Raw genomic sequence first — 14,568 nt, 5'->3', positions numbered from 1 at the left:
CAGAGACACACAGAGACACACAGAGAAAGACAGAGACACGCAGAGACACACAGATAAAGACACAGACACGCAGAGACACACAGATAAAGACAGAGACACGTGGAGACACGCAGAGACACGCAGAGAAAGACAGACACGCGGAGACACACAGAGACACACAGAGACACACAGAGACACACGGAGACACGCGGAGACACAGGCGTGAGATCTCTGCCAGTTGAAATGCTACCGATGCCTGTGAAGTATACCATCGGTGAAGTGTACATGCGTACAAGTACAAGTACACGTGCTGTGAAGGAAATACATGAATCCTTGTTACCGTGCTGTCAGCCCAGACGCCATGTCGGACACACGAACCCCGTATTTCCCATAACTTCTAAATGACTGGTTATTAAAATGCCTCTGCCTGTTTATATTTATATTTATATTTATATTTATATTCCGATCGCCCCGCGTCTCCCAACATGGAGAAATCTGACAAGCCAAAGAAGCGGCAGGCAGGAAGAGGGATCGACAGATAAACACGAGTAGGAGAGAGGAGAGCAGATAAACGTGCACGACGGGCGGACTGCTGACAGAGGCCGACAGGAACAACACCTGCACGTGCACGTGCACGTGCACGTGCACGCAAAGAAACGGCGAGCAACGTGCCGCTGCTGCGTTTAGCGTTCTCCAAACACGGAGCATCGCGGCGACCGATGCAAATTCAACAATCCTGTTTTTATTATTACCAGAAAGAAATCCCAAAGGCAAACACAAATATCAGGAATAGCGGCGCGGTGGCGTAGTGGTTAGCGCTGGCGCCGCACAGCAAGAAGGGAACAAGTTCCCGTCCTGTCCTTGCGGAGTTTGCGTGTTCTCCCCATGTCGGCGTGGGCTTCCTCCAGAAACTGAATTGTGTGTCGTGTGTGAGTGGCTGTTTGTCTCTGTGATGCGCTGGCGACACATTCGGGGTGTACCGGCCGTTCGCCCATAGAAGGCTGGGACAGGCTCTGCCCTCGGAAACAGCAGGATAAAATGGATGGATGGATGTAGCGTCACTTCCAGCCGTAGAGCAGCTGGACGGCCCTGAAACGGTGGCTCCGCCCATAGCTGTGGCTACAACCAATCATTGCAAACGTTGCATTGGCAGCTTCTCTAAAGTGTCTTTTTTTTCAGTAAAGTGAATAAATATGATTTTCCTCGGGTCGGGGGGGGGGGTCACCTCTCCTGGAGGGGGGGTGGAGATGAAAGCCATCGAGCTGCGCTGGGCTCATACCCGACATCCCCCCCCCCCCCGTCTCGGTCCTCAGGACGGAATCTGGAGATTTAGGGCAAATGGGCTGACCTGTTGATGGACGCATCCTGATTGAATCCAGACCCACACGTTGTGTGTGTCTGTGTGTGTCTGTGTGTGTTTGCGTGCGTTTGTGTGTGTCTGTGTGTGTTTGTGTGCGTTTGTGTGTGATTGTGTGTGTCTGTGTGTGATTGTGTGTGTCTGTGTGTGTCTCTGTGCGTTTGTGTGTGTTTGTGTGCGTTTGTGTGCATTTGTGTGTGTTTGTGTGCGTTTGCTGGGAGCTGAGTGATCTGTTGGGTCATCCGTTGAGGGAGACCGTGGCCGATGGCCCCGACGACACATCATTTGTTTATTACATTTGTGTGTCTTTATGTCTCAAATGAAGGAAGGATTGAACACACATTGTCCCCCCTTCTCTTTTGGCTCTCTCTCTCACACACACACGCACACACACACACACACACACACACACACACACACGCACATTCCCCAGGCATGAGGTCGTCTTCCAGAGCTCCTTTTGTGCAGCTCCTGCTGTAAATCCGTTTACGCGTGCCCATCTTTTACCCGTCCCCCGTCCCCCGTCCCCCGTCCCCCCTTCCTCTCGTTTTGTCTCCCCCCACGCCCCTTTTTTCTCGGACCTTCTTGTTGAACTGAGGTTAAAGTTCGACGTCAGAAGGAGCAGAGCTAAAACACAAAGGCCTTGCGCCGTAGATTTGTGTCTTTGTCCCCTAATCTGCTTCCCTTGAGTCTATTTCTGCGTTTCAGGGATTAGGATTAGGATTAGGATTAGGGTTTTGAGTAATCCTGTTAAATATAATTTTAATTTGGATGTTGGTTCCTTGATTAAGTGTTATATTAATTATATCAGGTAATGCGGATGCACGGGAGTGATTGATGAACGCTTTCTGGTATGGAAGCATGCCGCAGATCAACCGAATCTCCCCGGCCGCCATGACGACCGTCAGCCCGCCATTCGCTCGCCTCGCCGCGCCGCGCGACGCAACGCAGCCCCGCCTGCCATGACGACCATCAGCCCGCCATTCGCTCGCCTCGCGACGCAACGCAGCCCCGCCTGCCATGACGACCATCAGCCTGCCATTCGCTCGCCTCGCGACGCAACGCAGCCCCGCCTGCCATGACGACCGTCAGCCTGCCATTCGCTCGCCTCGCGACGCAACGCAGCCCCGCCTGCCATGACGACCATCAGCCCGCCATTCGCTCGCCTCGCGACGCAACGCAGCCCCGCCTGCCATGACGACCGTCAGCCCGCCATTCCCTCGCCTCTCCTCGCCGCGCCGCGACGCAACGCAGGCCGACGCTGTGATCGGGCCTGAAGGCATCGATTTTGCGAGTGTTTAATAAACACGTTGGGGTTGTCTTTCCTGTCGTTTGCTGGATCGTCCTAAAGCACTTTAACCGAATACTTTCCACTCACCGCTCAGGCATCCGGCCTTTGGGGGGGGGGGGGGGGGTGTAAACATGCGTGTGCTGCCGCCTGCTTGCACAATGGAATCATCATGTGGGCCGGAGGACGCTTTATGGGCGATTTCGGATCACAAAGCTGGGATGCAGATTGATGGCCTGTTCCGAGCTGCTCCAGGAGGGGGGGGGGGGGTCCATATAAGAGATGTGATTTAACAACGCTGACGCCAGACCCAAAAGGGCTAAAAAAGAAAAAGACATCGGGCTTGGAATTGTTGTTTTAACAATTTCAAGCTGATATGAGGAGCAGAGAAGGACGTGCAGATCCCACCCAGCATGCAATCTGCTTCTGACGTGCAGCATCGTCCTGCCTCATACTCCCTCTCCCACATCCCCTGTGCATCGTGTGTGTGTGTGTGTGTGTGCGTGTGTGCGTCACGGTCACTCTGGGACTATTGAAGCACCATTTTAGGAGACAATCGGCTCCTCCTCCAGGACCGCGAAACACATCATGCAACTTCTCCAGGGGAAGGGAAGGCATCTCGTCTTCTGTCTGCTCCGTTTCCTCCGAATCACATTCGTTTATTACGCAGTTATTACAGTTATTTAATCTCAAATGTCAAACGACTGAAAAGGTTGAGACAACCGGATGATAAATGATTTGAAAGGGTCTGCAAGCATTTTTAAAATAAAATAAAATGCAGGTTGATTTTCTACAGTAGTGATATTTTCTTATGTATCTTTATCCTGTTGCTCATAATTAAATAAATGACATCACCGGTGAAAACTGTGGTTGGTTAAATTTTAGGAAAACAAATATTTGCTTAAATGGCACTGCTGAAGCCAAATAATAAAGTACATGAATGTTCAACCTTATCACATTAACAAAGCTCTTAAGTAGCCGTTTACATAATTTTGTGTTATTATTTTGGCATGAAAGAATCTGGACTCAAAGCTTTTATATTGTACATGCAAAAACCGACTCTCCGTTTGCACAGTCCTCCTGTGTTGCCCCCCCCCCCCAGCCCAAACGCGTGGCCCTCAGGTGATCTGTACTGCTGCAGGAGTCTGGGTGTCGACCTCAGCGAGCTCCGCCCCGCTCCGCCGGTGCCGTTTGCCTCATCTGATCTGATCAGCGGTCAGTTTGCGCTCCGAGCCGCTCGGTTCAGACCAACCGCTCAACTTCTCAGCATTCTTGAAATGCTTGCGGCGCCGTCTGATAAGCAGAGCGGCACTTGCACTGGGTGTGACATCAAAGAGAAGAAAGCCCCTCCCCCAGAGCAAAGAGCACGCCTGTCACTCGTCAGGACGTGCGTGAGCGTGTCGTGCTTGATGCCAGCTTGTCTTCCTCCCCCACGGGGGAGACCCTCGGTGCAGAATGCACAAACCCATAGGAGCCCCGCACGCCGGCTCCTCCCATCAGGGGGTGGGCTGGACTTGCGTGGTCGTCCTTGCGTGCGTATTTGATGCGCGCTCATTCTGCCGTCCTTCCGTCCTGAATTCCGTGAGAGATAAAAGCCTGGCAGCGTCTGCTTTTTATTTTGAAAAGCCCCTCCGGAAGCCGTTTCCTGTGGCTGGCTGCCTCCACTCGGGATCCGTGTCCACCGCGGTGTGGATCCGATGCCGTCCTGACTGGCGCTCCCCACCGCTGCGACGTCGTCTCTTAAAGCGCGGCTGTGGCTCTGCAGGAAACCGAGGAGCAGTCGGAGCGCTCGGCGTTCCCGGGAGCGTGGAGAGGAGCGACGCAGTCGTTCGTGTGACTTTCTTTTGCTCCGTCCCGACTCCACACTCGTATTTTTTGGGGACTAACGGGATATCATTTGCTGCAGCTACATCTTTGAGCGTTTGCTGTATGAGGATATTCACTCGGGACCATGGGAGACTCCGTGTTCCTCGACAGGCACAACGCCTATCTTGTAAGTTCCCCGTCATTACAATAAATAATCAGCAGGACTCGAGGGCTCTGTTTAGCGCACGCAGCCAGAGGTGTGTGTTCCCAACGCGCACCTTTCAAACCTTTATGTTCACGCATGCAAGTCACACTGCAGAACGGCTACTCGGTTTCTGATCATGTTTTGTGTATCGTCACATCAGAGGAGCAGGATCGACACCGAATTAAAGGAGTGAACAAAGACATCTGAACCTGTTCTCCTCTCTGGCTGGAAGGAGGACGTAGATCCTCTCTGGGTGGAAGGAGGACGTAGATCCTCTGGGTGGAAGGAGAACTGTTCTCTCTGGGTGGAAGGGGTTCTTAAGCAATAAGCACTTTATTCAGGAAAGTCTTTTTTGTAAATGAACTACGGTGTGAAGTGAACTCGAGCGTTTTCTCATGCATCCCAGTGTCTGTACCTGCAGCGTTTGTTCAAGGGGGGACATTATTGTCTCCGAGCTTCTTTCATCTGTGTCTCTCTGCCTGCTTGGGTCTGATGATGATGATGAATATATTTATTAGAGTACAAGTACAGTCTGTCATGGCTGATCAAATAGAAGACACTCTGACCCATGGCAGGGCCCAGAACCGGCTTGTGTTTTAGTGTTCTCCATGTGTGCTACTCCGTAACGCTGGGAGAGAACACCTTTAAGTGGCTCCCGCCCCCTTCCTCACCTGCTGAGGCGTGTGACCGTGTTCTGCTTTGCTGTAGGTGTGTTTGTTTTACTCCGGTGCCACTCCCAGTGCAAACAGCTGAGGTTGACGAAGCCACAGAGCACGTGCATATCGGAGCTTCTAGGATGCCCATCCTTGGTGCTCCGGTGGTCGTAATGAAAGCCTCTCGGTCGTCAGCGCAGCATGTTTATTTACGTTGATAAAGTTTTCAGAAGCACGTTCTGACCCAGAGGGGGGGGCGAAGCAGGGGAGGACATTTAGTCTGCAGGACGGCACCCGGGTCCTGGATGGAGTCCACGTCCCTGAATGTGATGACGCCCATCCATCAGTCTCTGGCATCGCTCCTGTTACTCCCGTCGCCGTGACAACACCACCCGTCCCTCATGTTTCCTCTCTGAACATGGCGAGGGAGAGACGCTTGTTTTATTATCAGCAGTGAAGGAAAAGTCCGCCCTCCCCGGGACGTGTCTTTTTATGGAGATGATGGAAGGCCGAGGGGAAAACACAGCGGAGGAGAAACTTGTGGCGAGATCCGATCCCCTGGTGCGATTACGAGAGGCGTGGCTCTGGGAAAGGTTCTGGTCCTCGTTGCAGCATTCCTTCACCCAGATGTGCTTCTTTCTTCGGAGAGAGTCAAGGGAGTTGGTCAGTCGCTTCAAGCGAAGGCTCGACGAGCTTCTTTATACGAGTTATGCAACTCGTATAGCGAGTTATGCAAAACGGTACAGACGGAAGGTACCTAATGAAGTTGACTCACCTGGGCATTGTGCGTTTTACACGTCCTGCAGCACGCACGGTGTTCGCGCTCATCCTCAGACGCACACAGAGACAAATGAGTCATGCAGAAAGCAGGAGCGGAAGCCGAAGCCGAAGAGAAAGAACAGATTGTGCCCTAACCCAAGACGGCGTTTTCAACACTTCGGACAGCTGCTGCTTTCCGCTGGAAATCAGGAATGCAGTCGTCCCGAAACAAACCCGAGCGGTTTCATCTCCGGCCTTTTAGCAAAAGAAAAAAAAAACAAGCACATCTGCACCTTGGAGCAGGAATACCGACGTTTACAGCCTGGAGAGTGGGGAGAAACGAATAAACGTGGCCTTGAAGGTCGACAAGTCCAACGGCGTCAGGGCGGCGTGAAGCATCATTTCATTCCAGGGTGGGCGTCCGGGTCATTCTGTCACGTTCTTCATCAGGAGACGAGCGTAAACAAAATGGCGTTTGGTGGCAGATGGCGTGAAGCAGTCAAGCCCAGACGGAGGTCTGACTTCCTGTGATGACATCATGAGGTCCTCGATGAAAGCAACTTACAGGAGACGGGATCTTTGTGAGTCACGCACTGATACTGTGCACAGTTGCAGCGGCTGTGTGTGTGTGTGTGTGTGCGTGTGTGTGTGTGTGTGCATACACCTGGTCTCAACACACTCCACTTTGTGCAACTTGTGAGTAAATGTGCAGAAGTGTGACCGGGGAGGCGCCCTCTAGTGGCTGGGTTCTAGCGTTCCAACGTTCCTGCATCCGACGCTGCTGCCTCTGGGCCAAAGCTCCTTCTTGGACCTACGTTCATGACTATTGATGAAGCTTGTTCAGCACATGCATGGATCGATTGAAGTCTCGTGGTGCACGCTGTGTTTGGTTTCCCAGTGCCGGTGACTTCGGGGTCCCGGTTAGGTCCCGGTTAGGTGCCGGTTAGGCCCTGGTTAGGTCCCGGTTAGGTCCCGGGTCCGGTTGAAGGCTGTGTTTGGTTTCCCCGTCCCGGTTAGGTCCCGGTTATGTCCCGGGTCCGGTTGAAGGCTGTGTTTGGTTTCCCAGTGCCGGTGACGTCGGGGTCCCGGTTAGGTCCTGGTTAGGTCCCGGTTAGGTCCCGGTTAGGCCCCGGTTAGGTCCCGGTTAGGTCCCGGTTAGGTCCCGGGTCCCGTTGAAGGCTGTGTTTGGTTTCCCACTGCCGGTGACGTCGGGGTCCCGGTTAGGTCCCGGTTAGGTCCCGGTTAGGTCCCGGTTAGGCCCCGGTTAGGTCCCGGTTAGGTCCCGGGTCCCGTTGAAGGCTGTGTTTGGTTTCCCAGTGCCGGTGACGTCGGGGTCCCGGTTAGGTCCCGGTTAGGTCCCGGTTAGGTCCCGGTTAGGTCCCGGGTCCGGTTGAAGGCTGTGTTTGGTTTCCCAACGCTCACCACTCCACAGACCCAGTGAGAAGCGGAGCTCCGGTTGATCTCACGGCCCGGCAGTGGGAAGGTGATAACCGAGTGAATGGACCCCCCCATTAGCGCTTATCAGCCCCCGTTTATCGCGCTCGCCACCGAGCCATTACTGCCTTTCTTCACGTGCACACGTTTCCACACCTACGTCGCGCTCAGTTGAATCTCGGCTTGGCGTGTTGCCGTGTTCACTCGCTTTCCTCTGGTAATCAATAAAAGACTATCAGGCCCAACTCTGACCTGCGTTACACGTGCATGCTCACATGCACATGAGCGCCGTCATGCACTTTCCAGAGAGAACAAAGTGGCGCTCGGCGGCTGCACTTCCTGCTGATGCTTTCAAACACGCCTTTCATTGCTTTTGAAGCGTTTTTCTTTTTCAGCGCTTCATAAAAACTTGACACCAAATCGCCGTTAATGAGATTCGGCTGAGGCGAGCGGCTGCGTGTTGTTCTCGTCATGCATCAGGCGCTCGCTGTGAGAAGCCGCCGGCCGCCAGAACGCCAGCATGCTGTGACGGAAATGCGGTTCAGGATTCTTTTGTGTTGTTTTGCAACAAGGACAGCGGGAAAAAGAAATCAGAAGGATCTTAGAACGTGTTTCCATGAAACCTTTATTGTCCTGCGGAACATCAAACATGAGCTGATGAACCAGGACCGCGTCTTCTTCTCGACTTCCTTCCTGTATTTAAACGCTCCTCTCGTGCGAGCATCAGGCACGAACGACGTGTTCTCCAGCTGTTCAGACGCGTCGCCCCAGGGCTGCTGTCGGCCCGGTCATGAACGACTCGGCCCAGACTCTGCCTCATCCTGCAGGACGGGCCCCACGGGGCCCCGGAAGAGGCCCTGGAAGTTGTTTTGGGTCAACAGCAAAAGTGTAATGATGGAACAGAGGCCTCCGTGTGTGCGAGATTTCTCCCAACATGCCCCCCCCCCCCCCCCCCCCTTGGAAAGTGGCCATAGCTCTGTCTTCGTCGTCATCGACATCATCCGGATCTGAGGTGGTTTATAACCCAAGTAGGATTAAGGAAGAGGGCGGAGTCTGGCCCCCACACAGAGCAAAGCGTCTTACGGAGCCTTTATTCTAGAGATCATCGTGTTCTCTCCAACGGCATGAACATGAACTAATCAGTCCCTAATCGGATCAGCATATAATCTCACAAACACTTGGATCCATGAAACATGAAGGCCGAGGTAGGAAGGAGGAAAACGCTGCTGCATCGTGAATGTGGACGAGACCATGTGACCCGGAGGACGTCGGCCTTATCTGGAGCGACAGCTTCAACGGCGCTTCCTCAGGAGAAGCCTGCTCATCCCACAAGTTCAGATTATCTGCTGCGACGTTTTCAGGGAGGACATCTCCAACGGTTGCTAAGGCGAGGCCGTGTCAGATTACCATGTGAGATTATTGATAGTCCTTTGGGATTACAGATTGTTCCCCTGGAAAGCCTTTAACTTTCTGTCTGGATGTTTCTCAGCATCGCGGCCGGCGTGTTTCTGCCCAGACGGGAGGAAGTGATCGCAGTAATCTGACATTTATTGATCAAGTGCTTCAGAGAAACGTGTGTCCATGGTTTGAGTAGGACATTTAGGTCGTCATGACAACATGTTGAGGCACGTTCACACTTTACATCTGAGGCCTTCTGGCTTTTTGGCCCGGAGGCCAATTCTAATCTCCCAATCTATTCAACATTTAGTGTGTGTGTGTGTGTGTGTTTGTGTGTGTGTGTGTGTGTGTGTGTGTGTTTGTGTGTGTGTGTGTGTGTGTTTGTGTGTGTGTGTGAGAGAGATTCTGTTCTCACAGTGGTCACATATTTGAGTAACCAGCATGCAAATTATTGGATGGGAAAGTCCTGCCCATGGTGCTGCCTAGGCAACCGTCTGCCTGACAGATTACGTGCACGCATCATATCCCGGATGCCTCAGTGCCCCCCCCCCCCCCCCCCCCCCCCGGATTCAGCCATTCTGGGACACACAAGTCTATCTAACTTGTTCGATGTGTGTTTCTGGATCTTAGTGTGATTGAACAGGCCTAGTTGTATCCATAACAGTCATTGATCGTTTGGATGTTTAGTCCACGCCCCCGCCACACCGCAGAGAGGTCATTGGGGGGGTCGCATGCTAGAAATGCACAGACGACCTGGAGTCGCTGCTTCCGTTACACATTTGTGTTTTCTTGTGACATCATTTCCTGCACCAGCAGCGTGTCAGGATGGCCGAGTGGTCTGAGGCGCTGTATTTACACCGCTTCCGACAGGGTCACCGGGTCAGACAAACAATATGAAGATGGGCCGGTCTGCGCCAAGGTGAGGGGTCGCCACAGCAACCCAATGTTCTCCACTTCACCCTGTCCTTGTCCTGTCGTCCTCCCCAACACCAGCCCCTTTCATGTCCTCCCTCGCAAGCAAATCAAAGATTTACAAGGGAAAGTCGGGGAAGGAAACAAATAAACCTTCATGTCCTCTTTGAATTCCCTTCCCTAATTCCCCCCCCCCCCCGCCAACAGACACGCAGGGAGGTGGAGGCGGTCTTACCCTCCTGTAAATGCACTCGACCATTTAATGCGTGCCACTTCTCAGTGCACCTGGTCAGCCCCGTTGCCCCCCCCTTTGGTTTCGATCATCTCGCCGCCTGCATCATTCACCACAAGCCTCCTCGACAAAGGCCCGTCTTTTGTGTTTATGAGACATTTTGCTGATTGTGTGTGCAGCCAGATACCACCATGTGGTGGTGGGTGGGTGGGGGGGGGGGGGGGGGGGCAGAGCGCGAGGAGTTTAGACTTCTTGGTGGCTGTAAATTATTACGAAATAACAGGATTCCTAATCTGTCCGTTAGTGATGTGCTGAATACATAAATATTCGAGATACCCTGGATGGCGGCTACGGTGCGTTTAGAGCCACGCTGGACGAGACTCTGACTGATGTTGGATCGCCGCCCTGCTCGTTGCTCAAGACGAGGATTAAAGGCTTAGTGCGCAGTTTTTTGCATGAAAAGAGGCTTTGCTTCATTGTCTCCAAACCCTTAGTGGTCATCCCACTATTATTAAAAGGGGATTGATTTTTATCTCTCCTTCCATGTCGGACACATGAATCCTCTAATACTCGTGTCAGCTCTCACGGAAGGGCCGGAAACCTTCCTGAGTTCGGGAATTTGAGTTCACTCATTCTTCCTGATTTTGGCGGTAGAGACTTTAAGTCTTCCTGATGCGGACAGTGGATGCGAGTCACCAAATGGGGGCCAGTTAATAGAGCCAAGTCAATAATGGTCCCGCTGACATCCCTTTAGTGCATGGATCATTGAGCAGTGCTGTCAATAAGTCATCAAGCGCCGTATTGATCCAAAGAGGACAAGTAGACATGCAGACATGTGGACATGAGGACGTATGAAGTACTGGAAGTATAACTATATCCATCATAATTGTCATGACGGTGTGTGTTCCGTCGGAAGAGGCTTCCTGTCGTCACGACGATGTTACTACCGGTGCCTCGGTGTGATCCAGATGCGTTGCCATAGTAATACTGTCCTTACTCCCCATCCCTTTGGATGTTTTTCTATACTCGTTGCCACGGAAACTACCATTCGTCTTTACCCGTGGCTTTTTGCACCGGTTGTCCCTTTGTCTGGAGTAAAACAGGAACTGCATGAGTCGCCACACCGCCCTGTGCAAGCGTGATAAAACGACGAGCAGCAGCAAGACGCGAGAAGCGCGGCCAGTCACAGGAGAAATGGTTGCTAGTTTTGGGCTGATTTTAGGAAGTGAGGCGACAGTAATTGGACTTTATTATGTCCCCATAAGAGACTTATTTGTGGCACAGAATTTATTTGCCGTAGATGTTGAGAGTCATGGGAATGCATTTTGGTGTGAGATGAATCGCCTGACCTCGCTGGCCCGTTGTCATGCCATCCACCCTCACGTCTGAAGACTTCTTCCTGGTTCTGGATGAGATCTGGAGGGACTTGCCCAAACATTGTTATTTGAGGTCCTGGGAATGAGGCCTGGTGCACTGAACCATGTTGATGCCAAACACAGGCGTAAGGACTCGGATTATGCACAAAAAAGAAGCCATGCGGGTAAACGCAGCAGGGTGCTGTTCCCTTTGACCTTCTCAAGGTCTCAAGGTCAAAGGGAACAGGCCCATTCTGTCTCAAGGTCAAACGGGCAACTGATTGTTGCCACGCCAGCGTGTAGCCTGCTGCCCTCCTGTTAGCGTTCCACTGGTTTCAAAGGTCGACGCTGAAGAAGTGAAGCTCATCGATCGCCTCGGGAGCCAGAGGAGAGGCCTCACACACACACACGCACACACACGCACACGCACACACACACACACGCACACACACACGAACGCACACACACACACACACGCACACGCACACGCACACACACACACACACACGAACGCTAGCTCTGAGCCGGGGAAACAACGAGCGGCGTAACTCAAGGTAACGGGATGAATTGTTATTGCAGCTTTAAGCTGTGACGATCGGGAACGATTGTAAACACAGACCAACTTTAAGCCCCGGTCTGGATCAGGCATGATAAATTAAATGAAATTGCTGCTCCCTCTGTTAACCTCTTCCTGACCGCTCTTCTCCGGAGACGCGGAGGAATGTGTGACCGGAGATTCGGATGACTCGTATGTTCAGTTTGAAGCCGTTCTTTATGATTCGGCTCCGGATTGATGAGCGATGGAACCGGAGCTGGGGCCTGTCGCTATAGGAACCAGAGCCCCTCCTCCGCATGCCGCGTGCGATCCGTTCTTCTTGCTGGCTTGTGTGGAATGCGTCTTGCAAATCCATCAGCGCGAAGCTACTTCTTGTCCCTCTTGTTCCTTTGCGAGCGACGGGGGTCCTGCTGTCTGTCGGCTACTTTGGTTTTAGGGGTCCGGCTGCAGAAGTGTAATTGTGCACACGTGTGCCGGAGTTTTTAACATAAAGCTTCACTGCGGCGATCCTTGACGCCGTTGGGCGCCGTCGGACGGCCACTCGACTCGGTTGATCTTTCTCCCTGTCCCCTGCAGGGTGATTTCACCTGGAGCAGCCTGTCGGGGCGGAGCGTCCGTCTGACGCCGGTCGCCATCCAAAGCCTGTCGGAGCTGGAGCGGGCCAGGCTGCAGGAAGTGGCCTACACCCGCTTGCACCAGGACTACGACCTGGGCTGTCAGATCACCATGCCCAAAGGTGCTTTATCTTCATGCGTATTTCAGCCCTGAGTCAACGCGTTACCTCGGTTTGATGTTTTATTGCTTCTGGATAGGCTGGATTTGCTGCTTCTGACCTTTTTGTGTGCGTTCGGCCTCTCCAGCCGCGACGCAGACACTATTTGAATCTGACCCCCGCCCCCCCCCCCCCCCAAAGCTGACTGCAACGTGAACTTCCAAACCAAACCTTTAAATAAATGGGATTAGACGGTGACGTAACGCAACAAATGAATCCAGATTGAGCAGAAATACTCGTGATACTGCATGGAAGTTAGCAGAAATACTTGTGATACTGCATGGAAGTTAGCAGAAATACTTGTGATACTGCATGGAAGTTAGCAGAAATACTCGTGATACTGCGCTGGAAGTTGGGGGACTTTATGGTTTGTGGCGTCGTAAGGCGTCGTAAGGCGTCGTAAGGCGTCGTAAGGCGTCGTAAGGCGTCGTAAGGCGTCGTAAGGCATCGTTAGGCTTCGTAAGGCTTCGTAAGGCTTCGTAAGGCGTCGTAAGGCTTTTCTTTCTCGTTCTACTCAAACACGTACTTGACTTTTTCTCCGGCTCGGAGCGGAGTAGCCTGTGGATTATCCAGGGCCGTGCATTCCAGCTGAAGGTTAAACCTCTCCCCACCATGATTTAATGCCTACTTGTCCGTGTTGCTTATGAATTCCAAAGCCCCGAACGGCTGCCGTGCACCCGCTGGAGAAACATCTCAACTTGTGTGTGCGTGTGTGTGTAGGTGTGTGTGTAGGTGTGCGTGTGTGTGTGTGTGTGTGTGTGTAGGTGTGTGTGTGTGCGTGGATGCTGTCCCAGCACAGCCCTGCTGTTTCTCGTATTTATCCGAGAGCCAAGTGTTCGCCTTCTGGGGCTGAAAGAAACAGATTAAACAGAAAGAGAGAGAGGAGGCACGAGGGCGTGCAAGAAGCAAACGGTGCACGAGACACTTTCTCAACTGGCGTGGACTTTTGGAGGTTCGGGGGATTTCCGTACGGCTTTGGAGCCATCTGTCAAAAATCCAAACCATTTCCTCTCCTTGCCCCCCCCCCCTCTCTCCATCACATCTGCTTTCTTTCTCCTGCGCCCCCCCCCCCCCCCCCCCCTCCTCACGCTTTCCCACCTATCGCTCTCTCATACAACACGAGTTCACGTCTTGTCCTTCGGCCTCCGAGAAATGGCGCCGCCGTTGCTCACATGGTAAATGAATTCACAATCAAAGCTGAACCGGATCGGGTTCGTCAGGGACGGTCCAAATCTGAACCGGCTCCCTGGCGTAACGGGCTTACGCTGCCACCAGGACCGCCGTGGGGGCTGGATCGCATGTCCTGAGCGCCGCGTGTGACTCATTTGATGCAGCAGACGGGAACATCTGCTTCAAACTGAGGTCGCTACGCCAACGGATCGAGGCGAGGACTCTCTGAACCGGTCCAGATCTGAAAGGATCTGAACGGACCGAGGGTTGTTGAGGTTTCAGCTGACGTCCTGGACCCGAGACGTTTCCTCTTCATTCACTCTGGAGTCATCGGTCATGGTGACAGCGTTCCTCATGTCGGTCCAGAATCTGCACGCTGAGCCGTCACACACACACGCACACACACACACACACACACACAATCACCTGCCATTGCTCGCTGTAACGTAAGCGCTGTTGCATCAAACCTTCCAGACGTACCTTGACTTCGCTTCTCTTTGAACTTGTGTCTCTTTCCTGTCATACAATCTGAGGAAATCCACATGATCCATTAGCCGCTGGAGATAATGCCATGATCCCGTCTGAGGTTCCAGTTAAATGGATTTGAGTTCATAGACAGTTAATTTACGTCTGCATTCCTGACATGAGCTTATTAGATGTAATAAGCGAGATAAGAGACAGCAGCGATGGGA

General features: G+C 52.8%; 1 protein-coding gene across 1 annotated transcript in view; it reads left to right on the top strand.

The window, feature by feature from the left end:
- LOC137911991 (rho GTPase-activating protein 6-like) overlaps positions 1 to 14,568 on the top strand; it is a 36,925-nt gene that overhangs the window by 12,713 nt on the left and 9,644 nt on the right. The window contains exon 2 of the mRNA XM_068756338.1: positions 12,511 to 12,670. Within this exon, the coding sequence (XP_068612439.1) occupies positions 12,511 to 12,670 (160 nt within the window). The remainder of the gene's footprint in view (positions 1 to 12,510; positions 12,671 to 14,568) is intronic.

The sequence above is a fragment of the Brachionichthys hirsutus genome, chromosome 24 (genome assembly GCF_040956055.1).
Source record: "Brachionichthys hirsutus isolate HB-005 chromosome 24, CSIRO-AGI_Bhir_v1, whole genome shotgun sequence".
NCBI lineage: Eukaryota > Metazoa > Chordata > Actinopteri > Lophiiformes > Brachionichthyidae > Brachionichthys > Brachionichthys hirsutus.
This window is presented reverse-complemented; position numbering and strand designations above follow the sequence as displayed.